The sequence below is a fragment of the Megalops cyprinoides genome, chromosome 5, assembly GCF_013368585.1.
Source record: "Megalops cyprinoides isolate fMegCyp1 chromosome 5, fMegCyp1.pri, whole genome shotgun sequence".
NCBI classification, from domain to species: Eukaryota; Metazoa; Chordata; class Actinopteri; order Elopiformes; family Megalopidae; genus Megalops; species Megalops cyprinoides.
The window spans coordinates 15,306,381-15,328,433 of NC_050587.1; the positions used below are offsets into that span (position 1 = coordinate 15,306,381).

Sequence of the window (22,053 nt, forward strand, 5' to 3'; positions counted from 1 at the left end):
AGCACAGTGGCCGCTCCTTGGGACCCCTGAACGAGGAGGACAGCGAGACAGAATGAGGCAGAAGGAGAGTGGGGCCCTCCGAGTGTGCAAGGAGCACAGCAGAACTCTTACAGAGAACGGCAGGCACGCGTGTGAGAGGCAGCCAACTGGAGTATCTGTGATATCTACCTCTGAAAACAACAGGCTATGAATCCAGCTTCTAAACATGACTCAAGGCACAAATTTACTACCTGAAACAATCATCATACCTGACTTACACAGGACACCTAACATACAATTACATACAGAGGTATATGTGTGTGTGTCTGTATCTACGTACGCGTATATACATATACACACGCACACACACACATCTTTATACTGACACATATGCACAAAAGCTCCACAGACTTCCACAGTAAAGCTGAAAGGAGGGACAGTTTAGTTTGTGGTTCTGGTTTCGCTCTCCTTAAGATGTGACTCAGAGGTACACGATGTTCTCCTCTCCCCCATCTTCCCCGTTCTCCGTCTCCATGGAGATGTAAGTCTGAGGGTGGAGGAGGGGGCTTCCGGCAGGAGATTGGGTGAACCCCCGATAGGACTCCGCCCTGCTCATTGCCGCTCCGAGTGACCACTTGTCGGGTTTGTAGTCGTGCGTGTTCACATCTGCATTGAAAAACAACAAGTCATACCATTCATCGTTGCTGCAGTTTTGCTGAGTAGACGCTCTTGTCCTCAATTAATTACAGCAGACAATTTCTGCAATTAGCATCCACAGATGTGGATTTCTGCTAGCCAGGTCTAGGAAAAGCTTTCTCAAGGGCATGCGGCCAACGGTGCACATGGCGCTTCACCTTAAACTACTCTAGTCACATGTCAAATATCTTATGCACAGTGCCCTACTTCTGCAGCTGTGACAAGAGGATACATTTCCCACCCAAATCCAGCTAACAGTCTCTATCCGAAGCATCCTCCAAATACACATGCAGCATGCATAGCGGCTGTTGGAAGAACTCTTGACCAAAATTGGTCTATCCAGAGGGCACTGCATTTTCTGAGACAGAGACCCAATTAGAGGAGAGCAGAGTCTTGTGCTGGGTGATCAGTGCTATTGGCATGATTATTTTTCACATAATGAGTCAATTCTCCTCTACTGTAAATGCTGCTCTGTTCTAATGGCTGCACCTCTTTGTCTTTGCCACCACCGGCAGTAATGTTGTAGTGCTCACAGTGAAATGCATTAAAGCACAGGCACATTTTTGTCATGCCTCTCATACGCATTGCATTTTTGTACAGGGGTCATTTGTTATGACAGTATTTGTCCATCATGTCTCCAATGGAAAGTTTGGCAACAACATCTGCCCCTTGGAATGTCTTGGAATGGGGCTGTCAAACTCCAGCACAGAAACTCAGCACATGTGTCCTATTGCGTGTCTTTTTGACTCAGTTAAAAGGTCCGACTAATTATCCTTGAGCGAGCAGGAGGGGTCTTCGCCTCTCGTCCTAATGAGTTTGGCTTCCGGGTTAGGACAGTCCACAGCTCATTCTGTGTGAGGCCTCAGACTTCCTGGCGCAGATCAATAGGGGTTAGCGATGGGCAACAAGCCCCTGCGGGCGACTGAGCTACAGAGGCTCCGGCCTCGCCTGAGCTGTCGCCGCGGCCGTCCGGCTGCCCTTCCCATGACACCTCGTTACCGGAGTGCGGGGGGGGGGGGGGGGGGGGTGACCCAGACATACCCTTCCCCTCCCTCAGGGCCTGGTGACCGTGGGGCGGCGTGAGGACAGACCGGGGACAGGTGCTGTGCCGTTGGCCCGCGGTAATTGATTCAGCTATGAATCGCCTCATTGTGGCCCACCAGGAATGCGTCTCCGCGTGATTAATTGCGCAGTGCTTCATTAGCGCGCCGCAGAGGCGGACTGCTGCGGCCGCCTTGATAAACGATCGCGGGGCAATAACAAAGCTCCCTTCATACCCCCGGCACAGGCCACAGGACACGCGGCATTAGCCAAGAGATAACACCTGTCATCGAACGCCCGCTCCTCTCTCCAGCTATTTACACTGCTGTGATTGGGGTGAGGAAAGCACCGGGTTTAGATTGGAACTACATAACTGCATGCTTCGCCCTTGACTTCTTTGGATTGACCTTTTCTACCATTTTGATAAGTACACAGTAAAACACAATGGCAGCTCATCTGTGGATTATGACCTTTGAAGACAGCGTTCATCATCCTTTTATTTATGCACAATCAATCTGAGCAGCGTGTTAACCCCCATTCTCTGTGGATAGCTTGTCTTGCTCTGAGAGCTGCAAAAGGCTACTGGTAAGAGACAAGTTAATGTGAAGCTTAATGTGACGCTTTCCTTTTCAAGTCAAAAGGAAACTAGATGATTACCACATGAAAACAATATTTGTATTGCGAAACAAAAGCAACCCAGAACAATCCTTTGTGAATGGATGTAAAAAAAAATCTTCACCATTTTGGTTGCTGGACAGCACTAACTAGAAGTTTTGATTAATACCACTGTCAACTGTAGTGATCAAAGCAGCTGGGAACATGTGAGTCACGCTAGTGAGAACCTGCCCTGGAGTATACTCCCACAAATGGAGCAGGGCAGGAATTATACTCCTGCAGACCAAGATTCCAAATTATTACTGAATGTTGCTAAATTGCTGCCTATGAGGCATCCATATTGTAAAAGGTTAACAATATTAGCAAATAATTCATTTTGTTTGAAGAGCCCCTGTTCCAGAGCAAATTATCCACACATATAGCTATATATATATATAGTTAGATATTCACTGTTGCAATGCAGGTTAAATACCTAGCTCAAATGTATGACAGCAATACCAGCAGGCATTTCAACCTTCAGTCCCCTACTCCCAAACCTCTACTCTACACTACAACTGCTGCCAATCAACGAATTGTTACAGTAACGGAGAACTGTATCAGCTACAACCTTTGAGCATTCTGTTTCTAAACATTGCAGCATGAGATAGACGAACCACTGCACCAACATAAAAGGCTGAGCTACTGCTACTGCCTTCTTGTCCTTCACAACAGAATGCATCAAAAAATACAGTCCACTGCAGTGCAAGATGATCTTCCTTTAATTGGCTGGACACAAACTGGATCTTATGACACATTTTTGACGGTATGGTGCCTTCAGAGTGCACATTCTGTTTCTGTGAGTGAAATCACACATTTTCATCCTTTACTTTGCAATTTGCATACTGTATTCTTTGCCTTCCAAATAAGAAGAGTGTTTGTATGATGCCGGTCAAAATGCAGCCAGCCAACTAACATCAGCCTGGTATCTAACGTATGGCTAAATGTTCGCCTGCCCCATCATTCCATCTTCCCATGGTGACAAGTCGAGCTGTAATGAGTTCAGTAAAGATTTTCCAATCGATGCTCCAATCGGTCAGCGATCGCTGTCCCACCAGTGATTCACACATCACCACACCATGCCCTAGTGCTCAAAAAATAAAGATGGATTGATTCTGGGGTGAGAGGGAAGACTGTTGTTTTGTCAGGTGACACTGATTAAGTAGGAGAGCAAGGGTAGGAGCAGACTCTTGAGGGACCTTTACTGTAGGATCTGCTGCTGTTTATACCCATTCACTGTAGCAGCACGTCCCATAAAACCTTGTACTTTGCTGTCTAGAAGGGCTTTTAATGAACACAGCCTGATGTAAGGCTGCATTCACACCAATGTCACTTCTGATATTTCGGTCATGTTCTATACAAAGCAGCACTGTCAGACCTGATGCTGAATCAACTGGCCTCCAATTTCCATGCCAACCGCAGTAATAAATTACACCTAATGTGTGCTGGCACTTTGTTGGGAGGAGACATAATGCGGAGGACAAAAGAAGGGCCAGGCCCAATAACAGTCAGCATGCTACAAAATATTTATACGAGGTACTGATGGGAGATGAAGTCCAGAGCTCGAGGTTGTCAAGTAAATCTGATCATGTAATGGACTTCACTTCCCATCAGGATCTTGGCAAAACCTCCTACAGAGCTCTGGCCTCTCAACAGCCCCTCAACTTCTCCACGGAGTGCTTGCCCTCTGTAGCCTGCAGCGGCGGCCGTTCTCACCGTTTTTTGTTTGGTCCCATCCGTGCCCGCCCGCTCTCCCTCCCATGTCCTCGGAGAGCGGGAGGGCGGAGGTCCCCGTCTGGCGGCTGTGGTTTTGCGTTGGGAGGAGGTGGGACGGCTGCTTGCCCTCGCCGCGGGCCATGAGGGCGTTGAGGCTGTTGTGAGCACTGGGCGTGTCGGGGTACAGCGCCAGCGACCCGGAGCGGTGGTGCTGGTGCTGGTGAAGGTGACGGTTGTTCCGGGATGTCTGGAGCGCCGCCTCGTTGATGTAAACGGACCCGTCCTCCTCCAAGCTGCCGGATCGACCCTGACTGGAGTCCTGGAGATGACAGCGTTGCGTGACCACATTGCAAACCTCGCAGTATACAAAAATAGCAACACCACACCTGGAAAACATTTCAGTATGATATAAATTCTGTTCTACATGCTTTGCTGCCTCTCAATTCAATCAGCTTTTGAACACATATCTGAATAAAGTGCATGAAATATGCAAAACACTAAAATTTGAAGAATGCAGACAGTGCACAATACAGTGTGGCAAAGTAGGTCTACTATATATTTAATCAAGAGACACAAGGTATTGTGCACAAAACTCGTACACTATACTGAAATGCTTTACTTCTTAATGAGGGCACATGAGAAACACACACCATGGCCATATTCCTCTCATGCATTGTGTGAAAGGAGTCAAATTCAGAGGTCTGCTTCTGAGTGCTCAGCCCAGCACATCCTGTTAATTGGGGTGATCTCAGATCAGTGATGTCTCTTTCCCCCACATGAGGCTCCTGGTATAATGCAATCACTAATCTTTCACAACTCATCTTGTCTGTGACTTTCCCCCCTCTGCCCCCTCCACTATGCGACACTACCTTCTCCGCACTTGTTTTAATGACAAGGGCTGGGATGTAAGCAGCAAAATTAATTTACCCAGCAGCAGTAGGGCCTCATGTCCCTGCTAATCCCTCCTAAATGTCAGAAACCGCGCAGTCAGCAGCCATGGTGTGTAAGTATAATCAAATTAGTGTACGACAGCAGTCTGGAGCAGCTGGGGACACTGCTGTGGTATCACTGTACAACATGCTCAACCTGAACAGCCTGAGTAATTGGCCAGCCGTACAACTAGATTATGTGTAAAAATCAAAGCAATGTTAATCACACTGGAAAAGTGCATGCAGTGTTTCAATGCATTATCTCCTGATAGAAGTACTATTAGGCAAACTCTTTGTCAAGTAGATCTGTGAGCAGGCTTTTATCGACTTAGACAGGCATGGATACAACAGTCATAGAAGAAATCAGCACATAGTGAAATCTCTTTCAGCTGGTTTCTGCATCCCATCTTAATTCAATTTCTTCTCAGGCTTGAATATGACTAATCAAAGCCTTCTCAAGGATATCAAGGAATTGAACGGGTGCTGCTGCAATTATTATGTGCACGTTTTCTTCCATATAGTTTAATTAATATCAATCACTGCCTTGTTTATTAGAGGGTGAGTGGCTCAACATTAAGACAAATGATTTTTAAATTGCACTCATTATCCTGCGCCATGAGTCAGAATTTCAATTAAGCTACTCTTTGTGAGGAGCCAGCACAACCACTGCATTGTTCTCTCTGAGAGAACAGGGGATTCCTAAACCAGTTCCAAAATCCACAGACCCTCTGGAGTTTTTGTGAAGTTTAGGAATTGGAGTCACAACCAGACGGTTGTAGGCTTGAACCCCAGGTGGGCTCTGCTGGTGTAAACTTGTATACGACCCTGAATGGCTTCTATAACAATCCAACTGTGCAAACTAACAGACCGACATGTAATCTGTGAGTCTGAGTCATACTCATGAAAATTCATAATGTAAAATGACTGTACATAACACAGACAAACCAGGTTTGAACTGATGACTGTTCCGTAAACATAATACATACAGTAGCATGTACTGTATTTACATACATTTTAAATTCTGTGACAGGACCAATGGGTGACTCCTCGGCACCCAAAAAAGAAGGGGATTTGATGCCAAGCATTCCTCCCTGACACTTTTACCCCTTGTTATGAGCAAACAGAGGAGAATTCCAGGCACCATCTCTGAGATCACTCCCTGGGCATTTTGGAAACAGAGCAAAAGGAGTAAATCTGAGAGAGCAGGACTGCAGTGCCCTGATGCCCTGCGCTGGGAGGTGAGTCAGCCCCAGATGGCATCTCACACACGGGCTCCATATCAATATTACAGGTATGTCTCTCAGATCTCTTTACATTTTCATGTTGAGCACCCGTATGACGTCCAGTTAGGGCAGAAAATAGAGGCAGGGCTTATCTTGAAAGGAGATTAAAAGGCAACCGACTGCACAACTCTACATTACATTATTGGCATTTAACACACCCTCTTATCCAGAGCAACTTACATCAATTACAGGGTTTTACAATGTTATCCATTTATACAGCTGGATATTTACTGAGGCAATTATAAGTTAAGTAGCATGCCCCAGGGTACAGCAGCAGTGCCCCCGTGGGGAATCAAACCGGCAACCTTTTGGTTACGAGTCCTGCTCCTTAACCATTATGCAACACTGATGCTCAAAAACAAGAGAGGGTGTGGACAGTGAGCCTGTTTGAGCAGGACCCTTCTCTGCAGAGGAGATACCCAGCTCCTGTCTGCGCAGACAGAGTGACCCCCCCATCCCCTGTGGCCTGCGCATCTGCACCTGGGTTCTGCCCAGCGGGATCATCATGACGGGCAGGCTCCTCTGCCGGCTGTGCCTCCAGCTCTGCAGCAGCCTCTGCTGGGTCTCCAGCCGCTGGCGCTCCCGCTCCACCAGCCGCTGGCCCTCGCGCAGCCGCTCCAGGCTCTGCTGGTACTCGCGCAGCTGACCGTCCAGCTCCTCGCGCTCGCGCCGCAGCCGCTGCGCCTCCAGCCGGCACTCGCGCTCGCGCCGCTCCAGCCGGCCCTCCAGCTCCCCCTGCTGGCGCTGCCGGGCGCCGCACTCCCGCTCCCAGCGCTGCTGCTCCTGCCGCAGCTGGCCCTGCAGGCGGAGCACGCCCGCCAGCTCCTCCCGCCGCTTCTCCAGGTTGCGCTGCTTCTCCTGCTCCTGGAGGGCGTTGGCGCGCGGGCACGGCGGGCGAGGCTGCCGCTCGCTCTTCTGGAGGAGCAGCCGCTGCACCTCGTAGCAGCTGTCCTGGATGGTCACTGCCGCCTGCGGACACACACAGGCACGGTCACTGATCAGTACTGCCTGCGGACGCACACTGACATGGTCAGACCGTTCCCACCAATAATCCCTGGCAATGTCAACCAATTGTGAAGATCAATTTTCTAAAATGCCACTTCACCAAAAAAGTAAACAGATTGCAGGCATGGAAATGAGCTGCAATCATCATTGTAACCCTGGGAGTAGACTCTGCAGTATTCTGTGACAGACTCCACAAAGGTAAAGGACATATTTAAAAGAATATTGTAAAAAGCTGGAACCATAATTCAAGAACCATGAAGTCAAGGTCATGAAGACCATAGTACAAAACGGAATATACTGCATGGTGTGGAAATCTGTGATGTGTACTGCTCATTCAAACACATGTTTTCGGGTTTTCCAGCCCTGGTTTTGTGAAATACAGATGATGTTTGTCTGTACTTGTTGAAATTGATTATGATTGAATACAACACTAATCACATTGTGCACAATTCCACTCAATGTTTTACCTACTGAAGAAATACTCTGTAGTAATCTTCTTTATATAAAAAGGAATATGCATCCATACATTGTAATTCTTGAACAAGTCTCAGATTTCTGCACTGTATAATATAAATGTTCTACTACTGTCATGAAAGATGAAAACCCATAATATCAGAGACCCTCTTCATTTTAAGCATCTCATTTCAGTCATTCACATTTTCTCCAGAACAGACTCAGACAGTTCCTAGCTTATTTTTTTCTATTTTCACAGCGTAATTCATCGGGCTCTTATGAGGATTAACAGTTCATACAACCAGCTAATGAGGCATGAAATTATGGACCTGCCCAAAGAAAAACAAAATATGAAGCAAGCAGCATATGCATACACACACACACACACACACATACACACACACACACACACACACACACACACACATACACATACACATACACAGAGCGAGAAATTACTCAGGCTTGGAAAAAAAAAGATAATTACAACCCTCTGTCACTATAGCCAATCACCTATTCTCTGTAACAATGAACCTGATTGTTGTATTTCTGTTTAGGTTGTATTTCTGTTTAAGCACAATGCTAAATTATGGTCTGTTTGACCAACACAACAATAGCACCTTTGAGAGCCATGGAAAAGATGTGCTCAATGTTATGGGATTTTCTCACCTGCAGACTGTAGAGCAACTGGGTCAGGCTCTGCACGCTCTGAAACACCTGCCATGGCAAATCAGACACAGAGTGAGAAGCTGAGACACTCATTCATGAATGAATGAAGACATGTCATTGACAGCACAGTCAACCCCTCTGCCAACTGCAAATGGCAAAGAGAGAGCATAATGACAGACTGTGATAGTGTGTGCATGTGTGCATGCATTCAAATAAACACAACAATATCAATTAAAGTGCCCTTATTTAAGCATGAAGGTCATTTACTGCACAATGACAGCAAGGGGACTCAAGGCGGCAGTTGACTACAAGAACTAAGATTTATGGTGCAATAACAGAGCCTCATTTTGTGGCCAGCTGCAAGGAAGAATTGTATTTCTTAAATTAAAACCAGGTTAACCCTATTCTCTGTAATAAGACCCATGATGCCAAAAGTGAGTCGGAACCTCATTTTCAATTTCCTAGCTAAAAGATTGCACTTCACAAAGCTCAATGTGAAGGCACTAGTAGGCTCATGATTTAAGCTGGTGAGGAGGTCATAGTGCGCCCTTCTGGCTGACTAACCCCATCAGCAGCTGCCACATTTTCCTTTACCGTCTCCCACACAAGAAATGGTGTAGTCAAGCAATGTTTAGTTTCTGCAATCTCCCAGCAGGGAGCAATTTGGTGGAATGGCTGCTGAATGCCTTGCTTTGCATTCTTTATTTATTGGCTTAATTACTACAATGCACTCATTTGTCATCATCTTGGTGCAAACAGGATTATCAAATAGAATTATCTTTCGATTATCCTCCCCTCCTACTGTGAAATTTATGGCAAGATGTATTTTTGGCACCCCCTTGTGACCAATTCATCAAGCACAGTTTATTGTCTAATACACCTGCTTTTTGTTATTGTCAGGAATTTCTATTATATATATATATATATATATATATATATATATATATATATATATATATATATATATAAAATTTTCAAGCGAATAGAAGAGAACAGGCTTCTTATGCACGCATGCATAATTTACTACTTTACGCTTGTGAGTGATTTTAATAGGTTCCATGAATAATTAATGCAAATGTTGGAAATTTTTCAAAACCTGTCTTTGGGGAATAGAAAAAACTGAACCACACTCATACATTAGAAAACAGTAGAGCAATTTAGCCAGGACTGCAGCTGAACCCAACACTGCAAAATATCATAGTGGATGCATAGGTAGAAAAAGAAAAAGATTTTATTCCCCCATTCTAAAATACATCCCAAAATATGAAATAAATATAAAAGACTTGATTGTCTCCAGCAATATAAGCAAATGTACTGAGGCTGAAGATAAAATGACTAACACTTCACAATCAGCAATTAACAATTTAGAATTACTCTAAGACGGATGATTTTACAAAAGAAGGTAAGTTTAACGATGAGACCCAGCCATTAGGCTTGCCATTCTGCCTACAGTCTGGACTGGTCTTTAACAATCTAGAGTGGCAGATTTTCTACATCTTTGCATGGTAAAATGTGGGCACTACATAATCAAATTCAAAATAATAAAGCAATATAATGACAATTCAAGATGCAGTGTTACATGAGTCAAACATCAGTTATTTTATGTGTTTATTTTTTGACATTATCAAAATGAATATAACTAGGTCAGGAACTGAAACAATTCCACAGGACTTTTCCCTCAAATTTATTCCAGGAAAAACTGAAATTGAACACATTCACACACCAATAAACTTTTCAACAACAAAAATCTGCTGAAATCCTGTTTTAGCCATTTGAGGCATCTGAAGCAGCCTTCTGAATGAATGACTCGCTTGGCTCAGATCTGAGCCATTTTTCACCATTATCTAACCTCCACTTCTGTTCAAAGAACCTGGTGATTTACCTCCCAAGCTATTCAATTTTGACTGTGGGAGCTGCCCACGTTACCTTAGTCGAGCCCATTTTCACAGCAACACTTCCATTACAATTCCTATTACACAACGATACCAAATTGCCTTGTTATGCAACACCCTACGTGACATTAGGAGTGAATGCCCTGATTAAATTGGTTTTTAGTGAAAAACAGACATAGTCAGGAACCCTAAAACGGTTTCAAAAACTGTCCTCATGTCCAGAACAAACATAAGAAACTGAGGCAAAACCAGATCAGACAAAACAAGTGCATAAGCCTTTCTCTTAGTGCAAAACTAATAAATGGGAAAAAAAAACATGTATTTTATAGAATGATTGACTGAAGCATCCATAAAAAACATAAAAGGTGAGAAATAAGTTACATGTACCAATTGGTTAAGCATATTAAGCTGCCAGCTGTCTCACATGTCAGAACATTGTCTACGATAGGTTCACTCGCTGATTTATTTGATTAATAACTGCAATAGCATTGTTTAGAACAAATTCTCTGTGGTGTAATCCTTACATTCACTTTTAGGATGTAAATTGACAAGGACAACATCACTGCATACTTAACAAACAGGAATTATGCTCATTCTACATACAGAGTGTAAATGTCTGTGATACTGGGTAGCCAAACACAGTGAATCACATGCTTTACCTTCAGGTTAATACTGCTGGCATCTCCGCTTCTTAGCTCAGTGAGTGATTCCAGCATAAGAGCATCAGTCCCCATCGGCTCCTCTTGTCCGGTCTCTAAGTCTGACGTTACCACCGCTGAGCTCGAACTTTGGGTATTCAAGTAGTTGGCTGAAAAAAATGAGGGGTTGAAATAGCATTGCTAGTACAGTATAAAGCTTTAAATCCATGACTCAGCTGGCACACAGTACAATTAGACATGCAATGACTGGAGTTAGTTAATCGTAAGAAAATAATTACTAATGAGGCTTAAAGAGCCTGAGAAGTGAGGCACAACCCTCTCTGACTGAATGTAGCTTGGTATTTACAAGCCGAAATGCAGTCTACAAACATTCCATTTGAAATTATTTTGAGAAACAACTCATTGGTAACCACAGCGCTGTGAAATCTGCTAATCAGAATCCCATTTGCTCAACATGGTTTTATTCCTCTAACACAAGCAGCTGTAGATTTGCGTGTCATACTGGTTTGCATTGAACTGCCCCGAAGCTTTGCATCGTTAAAAACAGTGGCCCTTCATAGCATAGTGTTTTACAGTGACAAGCTCAAAGCTCAGCTGGATCATGGCCACTGACATGGACTGTAGAAAGCTACATAACAAACTAAACTAATGTGATGTTTTGATGGCTGCACACAGATGCGTGGGGATGGTGGTGAAGCTTAAGACAAGGTCTACAGTTTCACTCACAGTCAGTAGGAGACCCTTGAACGGAGCTGAAGCTGCCAGTGTCGGTGGGTTTGACAGGGGAACTTGGCTCTCCAAGGCTCTCCTGGGACACGCAGGGATAGGGATAGGACTGTGACGTCAGAGTGGTGGTGAGCTTCTCCGCTGGTGGGAGAAAAAGTGATCAGGATTCATTTTTCAGTGCTACACTGAACATATAATGAACACGCCAATCCTCAGTTTTTTTTTCAAATGAATATGAGCCACTGCAACCTTTATTCACAGAGCATATGAAACAATCTTAGATGTTATCTCTTTGTCACAAGGTGGCCGTCACTTCCTCAAGGAAGGGCTGTTTAATGGCTAGAGGCCCACCCAGCATATGGGGCCATTTCCTCCACAGGGGTACAGGAAGAGGGGCAGGAAGCGGGACGGGGGACCCTCACCTTCCCTGAGCGCCGCGGCGAGCAGCACCGCGGCCTGGGGCACCTCGTCCGGATTGGGCCGGACCAGTAGGCGGGGCTCAGGGGTAGGCTCCTCCCTCCCGGTCAGCCCCGCTAGCTGGGCGTAGATCTTCAGCTTCTCCTCCAGGCTGGAGCAGATCTGCTGATCTTGCACGTTCAGCGTCTCTGCAGACAGACAGTACACCACTTACACTCAGGAGTATTACTTGGGTACAGACTCATACACTGTGGACTACAGTTTAATACCCTACACTTGCACTTAATGATGCTGGTATGATTATACATGATACATGATTATGTATGATTATACGTGATACATGATTATACATGATTATACATGATGATACAAATGATGCTGGTATGATTATAAAAAAACATGTCAGTGAGTGGATTACAAAGTGAATGGGAAGACCATCGTTGGATGATGAGCTTCGGATCTCCAGAGGAGCCTCAAATGAGCCAAGGATCCTCTCTCTCTCTGTCTCTCACCCTGTGCTTTCTGGATCCTCTGGGCCCGGGCCTCAGCTGCTCGCCGGTCCTCTTCTGACTCGCTGGCATTCTCCTCCTCTTCCTCAGGACAGCTGAAGGAGGAAGAGGGAGTCAGCGGTGTGTAGAAAAACACAAAAATACACACTCACATACACAACCACACACACGTACATACTTCAGCCTTTCTTACATCAGTCTTGTGCCCAATCCATCAACAGACCCTGTCTTTTTAAACCGCAGTTAGCTCAGGTCCTGTTGGCTGGGTCAGAGCCACATGCACAAGGACTGTTATGGGACAGCGCAAGGAAAAATGTACATGTGCTGATGCCACTATTTCATATATCACTATAATACAACAAAGGTATAACATCGTAGTCTTTGTCTGAATTTCACCCCTTACCCTGACCAGGTGGAGCCCTGCCTTTTTTCCTCATATGCTCTAGCTCAGGGAAAGCCCCTCCCTTTTCCCTTCCCCTGTCCCCACTCAGGGGAAACCCCACCGCACCTCTCCACCGCCTCCCGGATCAGCCTCATCCAGCTGTTGCGCTCTTCCTTGGAGGCGGTGTGAACCTCATACATCTCTGGGCCTGCCACAGACGCACTGATCAGGAACATCCCACGCTCCTCATTGGCTACCTCCCTCACGATCAGCTTCTGCAGGGAGATCACCGGGGGCTTCTGGTCCTGGTGAGGGACAAAGACATCAAAGCATATTTCAATATTTTTTTGCTTTCAACTTCAGTTGTATTCAAATTATTTTCAGTTACATCTCATTTCCAGTTCAATCACTCTCAGTTCCCATTCATTTAATGTCAGCTTCTTTGACTCCACTGAATTTCCAATACCAAGCAAATCAAAAGAGAAATTCATTTTAAATTAGAAATGGATTGTTTTTGAATTTTCGTTTTTGCTCCTAAATGACACAAGCATGGTCATTATAGGTAACTAAAACTCCTATTTTATTAACAGTGTTACTAAAACATATAAAACAACGTCAGTAAGTTCCAAAGCTCGCAACACTTACAATTGTAGTTTAACTCCCTCCACTTACCATATAATTTCAATTCAGTTTAAATCTGGTCCCTAAGCCACCAGAAAATTTTACAAAGATAACAGTAGCCAGCACTGCCTATTCTGTGAACATGAAAGAAAAACCTTTTTTTAACTTATTGTGAAATAAGCCTTTGTTTTCGAGTAACTCTAAGCTTCAGGCTAGAGCAGCAATTATTCATTTGCATGAGAATCTTTTGACATTTCAGCCTCTGCTTTAAGACACCTACCACCGCAGCAAATATATATTTCTGGTCTTTTTCTTGAAGGAAGATCAAAGTGTCTGTGAGGAGAAGTGCCAGTATGTCTGTGAAAAGAGAAAGCAAAGACAGAGTTAAACCAAGAGGTGAGCGACAGCAATGAGGCTCAGTAACTCTGCATTGGTCCTGGCTTGGCGGCTTACCCTTCAGCCTCCCCGTGGCTGTCTTCCAGTACACCAGGCCCTCATGCTTCAGCGTCCTGGCCCGGCTCAGCAGGTCCTTCTTGCGGAAGGTGTGGCCGCTCTTCAGCTTGGCGAAGCTCTTGTTCTCCATGCGGTTGAGGATGTCCATCAGCTTCTGCTCCTTCTCGTACTCGCTGACCCTCAGGTCCACGGCGGCGATCACGTCCCGGATCAGCACCAAGGCTCGGGAGAGGTCCGCATGCTCCTCCGTGCCCTCTGAGCAGGGGGAACATCACAATATGAGGACATCAGAACCACAGAGAATATCAACTGTACAGCTATCACCAATTCACCAAAACATGCTTTTTCCGATGAGTATGCATTGACTTGTTTGAAAAATGTTCAGAGAAAAAATACTATACAATAGACACCAGGGAGAAGGTACACAGATTTCAAATATCTCAAAGACTGAACTGAATATTTGTTTAACATTCTTTTATTTGAGTGAGTGATTCTATTATCATAGCATTCCAAATATAATACAGTACATCTTGCTTATAAGCAATATGAGAATCAACAGCATATGATCAAAACCGCAGGAACAGAATCATTCCTAAGCTGACACTTAAAAACTGAACTCATCAAGCTGACCTCTTATAAGAATCAAATTTAGTTCACTTACAACATGCAATATGGTACTCACTGGAGCGCAATACCACATGATTAAAGAAAATGCAATTAGTATTCAAATAGTTGGCTTCTTATTTCACTCTAATTACCAACCCACGTAGCAAGTAATTTTTTTAAGTGTAGTTTGGCTAAGTGCCTGGATGCCAGCTGACATGACAGGAATACTAAAGACACTTTCCACAAAAGAAAACGCGGCCTCCTTAGACTCCTCAAGTCTTATAGTCTCAAGACCAATGTGAGAAATACATCTGAGAAACTGGGCCCTAAACAGTCTACACTCTCTACTCACAAACAACACAACAGCCACAATTATTATGGAGTCACTCTCTGACTTTATGTTTTAATGTAGTTGAGTACATTGATTGCACTATGGCACCGTAGTTTGGAGAGTAGCAGCAGTTTGCTCTGTGCTTTCAAATAATTAACATGTCATGTTAGTTAATCAGTCATGTTAATTTTATTTTATTGTTATGAATTGTGACAAAATTAATTTTGTTTAATGTCTGGTGAAATCAGCTTAGGCCATTTCTCAATTAACAAAGATCAAAAACTTGGTTAAAACATATTTTATTTAGTTGTAAAGGGGAAATCAGTTTTGACCATTTCTGTGGAAGGAAGGAGCAAATTTGCCTCACTTTACATCAAGATTAATTTCATTTTTGTCAAAATAATCAGTCCTGATCACTCCTGGCATTAGCTCGGTGCAGGGAATTTAATTTGGTACAATGATGTCATCTGTTAATGGTGAAGCATTAAAGCTGAATAATTCTCTCAAAATATTTTGTGATTAGAGTTCAAACTTAATGATTTCACATCTGTCCTTTTGACAGAATATACAGTTTCCAACAACAAATGACAAAGTCTGGGTATACCTTAACTGTATAACTGTCAAAAAAAAACTATTCTAAGTAATGCTGTTTAACAGAGCACAGAGGATGACAAGCAGAACTTTCCAAGTTCTTCAGAGTAGAAAAAGCTGTGTGATGTGCACAGCAACACTAGAGGACAGCAGAGAGTCAAACTAACCCTGTGAGTGTTGCAGGATCCTCTCCAGCAACACTGGATATTTAGTGATGCGCTGTGTCACCAGCAAGATGCATTCTGGGATCTCCCTCCTCCGGACCAAAGAGTTATTACTTTGTTGCTGGGAAAATATTCATAGAGCAGATAATGAAATCAACACAATTAAGCAAAAGCTATCTACTGACGAGCTTCAACTCTCTAATAAAAGAACTTACTTTGATAAAGACTTGGAACTTCTTGTTCTGCTGCTGGAGCTCCTTGAAGAAGTTCACAGCCTCTGTGTGGTGACTGCAGAACTCCCCATACACCTGCTTCATCTTCTCTGCATTTTCATTGGAAAACTGGAAGAAAATGAGACATTAATGGACCTGTGAAGGTTCAAACACCACATCTATATACTGTAACATCTACTGGCACATTACCTCAGAACTTAGCCTAGCAAACTCTGAAACACTTTGAAACATCACAGAAGTAATGATATTGTCACCACATGTCAAACATCCACATTGCTACCAGCTAGAAAATGAGCATGGCCCTGGATTCTGTGCATCATTACACAAGGACCTGCAGGTCAATCCTTCGCCCACCTGCTGCACGAGGATGTCCCCGATCCTGTCGATGAGGAAGTTCCTGTCGTTGTCCTCCTGGGTGCAGCTCTGCCGGCGCTCCTTCATGCTGCAGAAGAAGCTCTTGTGGAAGTCGAAGAGCTCGTCCAGGCAGGGGAAGACCTTGTCCACCGTGTCCTGGTCTAGCAGCAGCTCCTCCTTCATGCCCTTACGGAAGATCTCCGCCATGATGGTCAGGGTCTGGATGTGGTGCATCTCCGTCTGCATCAGCTCTGAGACATTGAAGCACAGCACAGCTCTGTCACAAGGGCTCGGGACTGATACATACAACAGGCTTTACAACAGATACATGAGCATACCTGCAAAAGCCCAGGGCATGTTTGTATCCTTTCTTGTGTCATAAGTTAATTCCATTTAATTTGGTGTGTTTTTCTCACTTATCTAACAAATCTTGACAAGCGTATTATTGTGAAATCCATTTTGTTTGATTGCTTCCTAACATTGCTAGTTGTGAGCGGACAGGTTTTATTTTTGGGGCAACACAAAACAGGGCACATGTAAGAAACAATTTACCTGAGTTTATCATACTTCTAAATTTCAATAATCAGTTACATTTTTGACTCTTGGGTGCAAAGTAGGCCCCACGTTTTCTACAATCACAGACATAAAATACGTGCCTCCTGATACTGATATTGCAAAAACACTTAAGTCATAAAAGACATAAAGTAGAAGAGGCAGTCAGGAAAATAAAAGTTGAAAAAATGTTTCATGCAATTACTGATACACAGTAAGTTATGATTGACCTAGTTTTGTGTCAAAACAAGATTCTTTTGGAGTAATAACTTGCCCAATTGTTGTTGTAAGTTGTTCAAAGTATTAGGAGGGAGTTGACATTAGACATCTTGCTTTGAAGCCCTTCATATATTTCAGAAAATTAGAACAAATTGTGCACAGTAAAAAAGATGTATCAATGGCAAATGCCATGTATTATTTCTCTATTTAACCTTTTCTCTTTTTAACCTGTAGCTACATCGGTTGTAACCTTTACCTAGCATAGCAGAAGAGGATAGTCATGTGAGCTTTAATGCAGCTGCGGTGCTCTTTCAATGACAGGACAGAGGAAGGAAGGGGAGGCGGCTCACAGCACACATTTAGCCAGCAGAACTCACCGTAGATCACATCCTGCCTTTTGATCACCCGCTTCTCCTGGTTCTTGCAGAACTTGTCGTCCACGGCCAGGCTCCAGGACTCCGCCTCGTAATCCAGGAAATCAGCACTGAGGTCGTTCCTCAATGGTGCGTCCACGGCGTCTGAGGAGAAACAGGGAACACTCTAGCAGCCATGACACACACAAGAATCACGATCGCAAAACTTCAACCGTTCACAGCACTAGACACCTGTAGTACAGTGAGCAGGAGAATACAGTCAGGTGTCACACTAGGTGTTAGGCAGATTCACAAGACTCACGGAAAATCTGAAAATAGGTCTAAATTTGGACAGAGATTATGTAATCGTCATTCCAAGAGAAAGTGCAATACTCATAGTTATTTATGGAATGGCAGCTTTTTACCAATTCACCAAGTCCATTAGTCCAACCGGTACCACATAATGCAATCCTTTTTTTGAATATACCCTTTAACCATAGGAAACAGTACTTCTACATTTCCTTCAGCTAAATAAAACACTCAAGAATATGTTATAGTGCATTCATTTTTACTATGATGTAATAATCCTTCATGCTACAGTCATTTTAGAAAGACCTGTCTGGTGATGTAATGACCCTGACCTTCATTGATGGAGGAGTCAGTAGAGGGTGAGGACTCCATCACCTGCAGCAGTTCCTCAGAATGAGAGCGGTTCCTCCAGACATTGGCTTCAGGGTCCACCCCCAGGCCCTCGCTGAACCTCCTAGAGAGGGGCAACACCGACCAAACTATGACCCTCTCCCCATGGAAAACTCAAAGCAAAAATTCACATTGGGACCAAAATACACAATAAGAAATATGGGTTTCCTTTGACTGTGGGCAATACGTTCAAAATGTACTATGCAAGCACCACTGTGATGCTCGATACAGCACATTATTTAAACTCAACTATCAAGCATGTTATTCCTAGATACTGAACAGTAGTGGAGACGAAACAATATTGCTGGTTAACATATACATTATACATGTATTTGCAATCATTTCATATATGTTTCATGTATGTGTGTGTGTGAGGTTTAGTGTTAAAGTATGTATATACAGTAGCAGTCAAAATTTTGGATACACCTGATTAAGACAATGGGAAACAATGCATTAAAAGCATGCTTATTGCTTGTGTGCGTGTGAGTGTGTGGTGAATCTATGGACTTGCGGTATAGTATATACACATACAAGTCTGACTTTGAATAATGTTCCATACACTACAAAGCTAGCATTTGTCATGAACTTCCATGACCTCCTCCACAGTGACTCGTGAAAGACTGTGTGGAGAGGCCCTGACCCACCGTTCAGAGACTGCAGGCACGCTTTTGGAGAGGGAGTTTGGGAGGCATGCCTGCTCCCTCCTTTCCCGAGACGTCATGACAGGAAGGGAAGCGGAGGTTGGGATGGGAAAGCCTGTGGGACTCTCCCGCACAGTCGTACCTGGAGGAGAGATGAGGTGGATATGGGTCACGGCGGACACACTGACTTACAGCCTGTGGTTTCTTTCCATATACATTGTACCATCATTCAAAGGAAAGTAACTGAAAAGGAAAAAAAAATTATAGTCTGTGTCCATTCTGAACATTCATCTGTTTTCCACAAACTCCAGGACTTGTTTCCCCTTTAATATCCCTGCACTGGTAGTGTTTGCTCAGCGGTATACACAAGTTCAGGTCAGTGGGAAATATTATGGGAAATGTTGGCATTCTTGCCTTGTGTCTGAAATGTGCGGAAACCCATTTCTGCTATTTTTATCACAATAACACCGTCAGTGGTCTACATCACATGCTTCGAAGGGCAAGGGAGAAATTCATGTACCGTTATTATCCCCACAGAGCTGACTCACTCATGAGTCTCTGTGTGGTGCGCTAATCATTAACACCAGGGAATCTTTAATGCTTTAACTTACTCTGCGGGAGGGATGCGGCCCTGCTCTTTGTCATCACTGCATACTTGTCCTGAAGTTTCTGTGTAGAAAAAAGGCAGGCTGATAAGAAATGTGGGGACTACAAATAAATAAACATTATATACACATGTATTTCAGAGGTACTGTATTTCTTGACTGCAAGACAAAATATGGCTGAAAAACTGTAACTGGATTAAGTTTTATTCAGATATATTTCTTGTCTTTTTAACCATTTGCACAAGTCTTCCAGTAGAATATCCTTTATTAATAGAAAAGTTGAAAGTTCAACAGCAGCCATTTATAAGTGGATCATGTCAAGGTTCTGCACCTGTGGTTACCACAAAAGTGTCTGCCATGCTAAATGGCCATTTTGGAATGTGTCCCATTGCATGCGATAGTGCAGACTGAGAGTCCATGATATGTACAGTACATACAATGCCTGTTGCAGTTACAAAAATTGAGGCACATCACAGTTGTGTGCGTGGTTCACAAGCGAGAACCCAAATGACATTATTTTGTTGATTTCCTGCTGAAGAAAGAAGGTCTACCAACAACTGCTTATTGACTGCAACAATAAATTCCAACTCTGTCACATGTACTTCATCAGAAATAGCTGGCTAGTTATCAATACTTCGCAAGCAGATTATACTTTAACAATACTAACTGTACTGTACAGTTAGCTAGTTAACTGAACACATTCTTATCACCACTCACTAGCAACAGTGTACAAGACCAAAGTACTGCAGGTACACTTTGGACTGTACAATTTTTACACAAGCATAATGATTTTCATACTTTTCAGTTATGGCAAAACACTTGTTATTGCTGTTAAGTATGGAGGATACATTGGTTTGTCTAACATGAGTGCAGAACCCTTATATCCAGTCTTGCAGTCAGTTGTTTCACTGAACTCAGTAACAGTTTAACGACACACTACCTTCATACATGGCGTGGCAGAATCGCGGCAGCCTTTATGAACGTGCATGGTGCAGTCTGGGAAGGAAGTGACATCACACCACATGACATGTCTGCATACAGTTAGCACATCTAAATAAAATGCTTTTAAATAATAAAAAAAGACCTGACTCCTTGTAAACTGAGCTACGCTAATAACTAACTTTCTGAACTGATTTTTTCAACATCCACCATATTTATTCATATAATATATGTTACTTAATCACAACCACAAATAATAATTTAATTTTAATTATTAATGGGAAAATAAGTAGCTAAATGAAAAGAGACAGAATTTTGACCTTTTGAGCCCTATAGAACCATATACTCCCTGTCTGCAAGTCCAGTAGGATTAACACTGCCGACTCACTCCAGGTTCTGAAAGGAGAATGGCCAGCAGACTGCTCACAGACAGAAATGAAGACAATACTCACTAGAGCAGTGGAGTAAGTCCTTGGCCACTGCTGGCTTGTCACAGACTATACACAGCATCAGAGCTGTGCCAGAGCCAGCCGTGAACTGGTGTCCGTTCATTGTCTTCTCCTTCCCTTCTTTATCCTTCCCCTTCCCCTTGGAGAACCAAACGGGTAACGAGAGATTAGACAGGTGTACCGGTATCATTACATTATATATCAGCATCAGCACTATTCATCTCTGTCACCTCCAACACTGTTTGTTAATGTCCACTGCGGGGGCATTCATGCTTTAAGCTGGGTTGATTTTAACAGGCTAACAAGGGTTAATCATTACAGATGTGAACCTGCTTGCTCAGTGGTCATCCTTTGTATTTGTCTTGTAAATATTGCATAAAAATATTCCATTTTAAACTTTAATTTGTTTTAATTCAACAGCAGTCAATAAAATGTTTAACAAGACTAATGTGAAGAAACATCATAGTTTGGACTCTTGACATGTTCTTTACCTTGTTCTTGTTACGAGTGCTGGACATCCTGCTTTTCAGGAAGCTGAAGGTGCGGCTCACTTTATACTTTTCAGACTCTGCCTTGGAAGGGATAATATATCTATCCCACTCTTCTTCTTCAATTCTGCTTGCAGACAAATGGAAGGATTAAAAAGAGAACAGTCTCAGAATAGGCACGATAGTCTCTGAGAGACTTTGGTATTATAACCAAACTAGTTCATAAAAATCTGTATTCTTTTGATTGATTATAGCTATAAATTATAACAAATTATTGCATGTTATGTTTTTTGTTAGTTTGTGCACAACAGAGATACCTCAGAAAATCATGCACTGTTTTTGAGTAAAGTGAAATCGTACAGTAATCAAACTTTCCACATCCAGTTGTTTCATCTTGTATTAAAGAAACCCAGTACCTTTCAGCATCTTTGTCATAGCTCCAGTGCCTTCAAAATGTTTGTTGGTTAGTTCAGACTGTTAGAATTACTGTTAGCTGGTTACAACCATTGGACAGTGGAGTTAATACTGAGACAGAGCATTCAACTTGAATGGTTAGACCTCTGTTCTTTTGTGCTGGAAGTCACTCTGGATAAAGAGTGTCTGCTAAACGAATGTAATGTAATGTAACGTGATACATTACGTGCAACATCAAGCAAAACCATGAAAGGCCCACTAAGCTATAACAAACAATCCAGTCTTTCTTCCTTAATGACACAAATGCCAAAAAGGGTCTTTTATATAAGCCCCA

General features: G+C 43.3%; 1 protein-coding gene across 4 annotated transcripts in view; it reads right to left on the bottom strand.

The window, feature by feature from the left end:
• Window positions 1–432: 432 nt before the first annotated feature.
• arhgef28a (Rho guanine nucleotide exchange factor (GEF) 28a) overlaps window positions 433–22,053 on the bottom strand; it is an 87,959-nt gene continuing 66,338 nt past the window's right edge. For all 4 annotated transcript variants that reach the window (XM_036528840.1, XM_036528838.1, XM_036528839.1 and 1 more), the window contains 21 exons: window positions 21,309–21,432; window positions 20,821–20,956; window positions 20,370–20,425; window positions 19,436–19,493; window positions 18,828–18,966; window positions 18,126–18,247; window positions 17,509–17,649; window positions 16,361–16,611; window positions 15,989–16,114; window positions 15,777–15,894; window positions 14,082–14,336; window positions 13,909–13,985; window positions 13,134–13,312; window positions 12,629–12,720; window positions 12,122–12,304; window positions 11,700–11,840; window positions 10,974–11,122; window positions 8,423–8,470; window positions 6,776–7,264; window positions 4,084–4,402; window positions 433–645 (listed from right to left, as the gene is read on the bottom strand). In XM_036528840.1, the coding sequence (XP_036384733.1) occupies window positions 461–645; window positions 4,084–4,402; window positions 6,776–7,264; window positions 8,423–8,470; window positions 10,974–11,122; window positions 11,700–11,840; window positions 12,122–12,304; window positions 12,629–12,720; window positions 13,134–13,312; window positions 13,909–13,985; window positions 14,082–14,336; window positions 15,777–15,894; window positions 15,989–16,114; window positions 16,361–16,611; window positions 17,509–17,649; window positions 18,126–18,247; window positions 18,828–18,966; window positions 19,436–19,493; window positions 20,370–20,425; window positions 20,821–20,956; window positions 21,309–21,432 (3,388 nt within the window). In that variant the 3' untranslated portion in view covers window positions 433–460. The remainder of the gene's footprint in view (window positions 646–4,083; window positions 4,403–6,775; window positions 7,265–8,422; window positions 8,471–10,973; window positions 11,123–11,699; window positions 11,841–12,121; window positions 12,305–12,628; window positions 12,721–13,133; window positions 13,313–13,908; window positions 13,986–14,081; window positions 14,337–15,776; window positions 15,895–15,988; window positions 16,115–16,360; window positions 16,612–17,508; window positions 17,650–18,125; window positions 18,248–18,827; window positions 18,967–19,435; window positions 19,494–20,369; window positions 20,426–20,820; window positions 20,957–21,308; window positions 21,433–22,053) is intronic.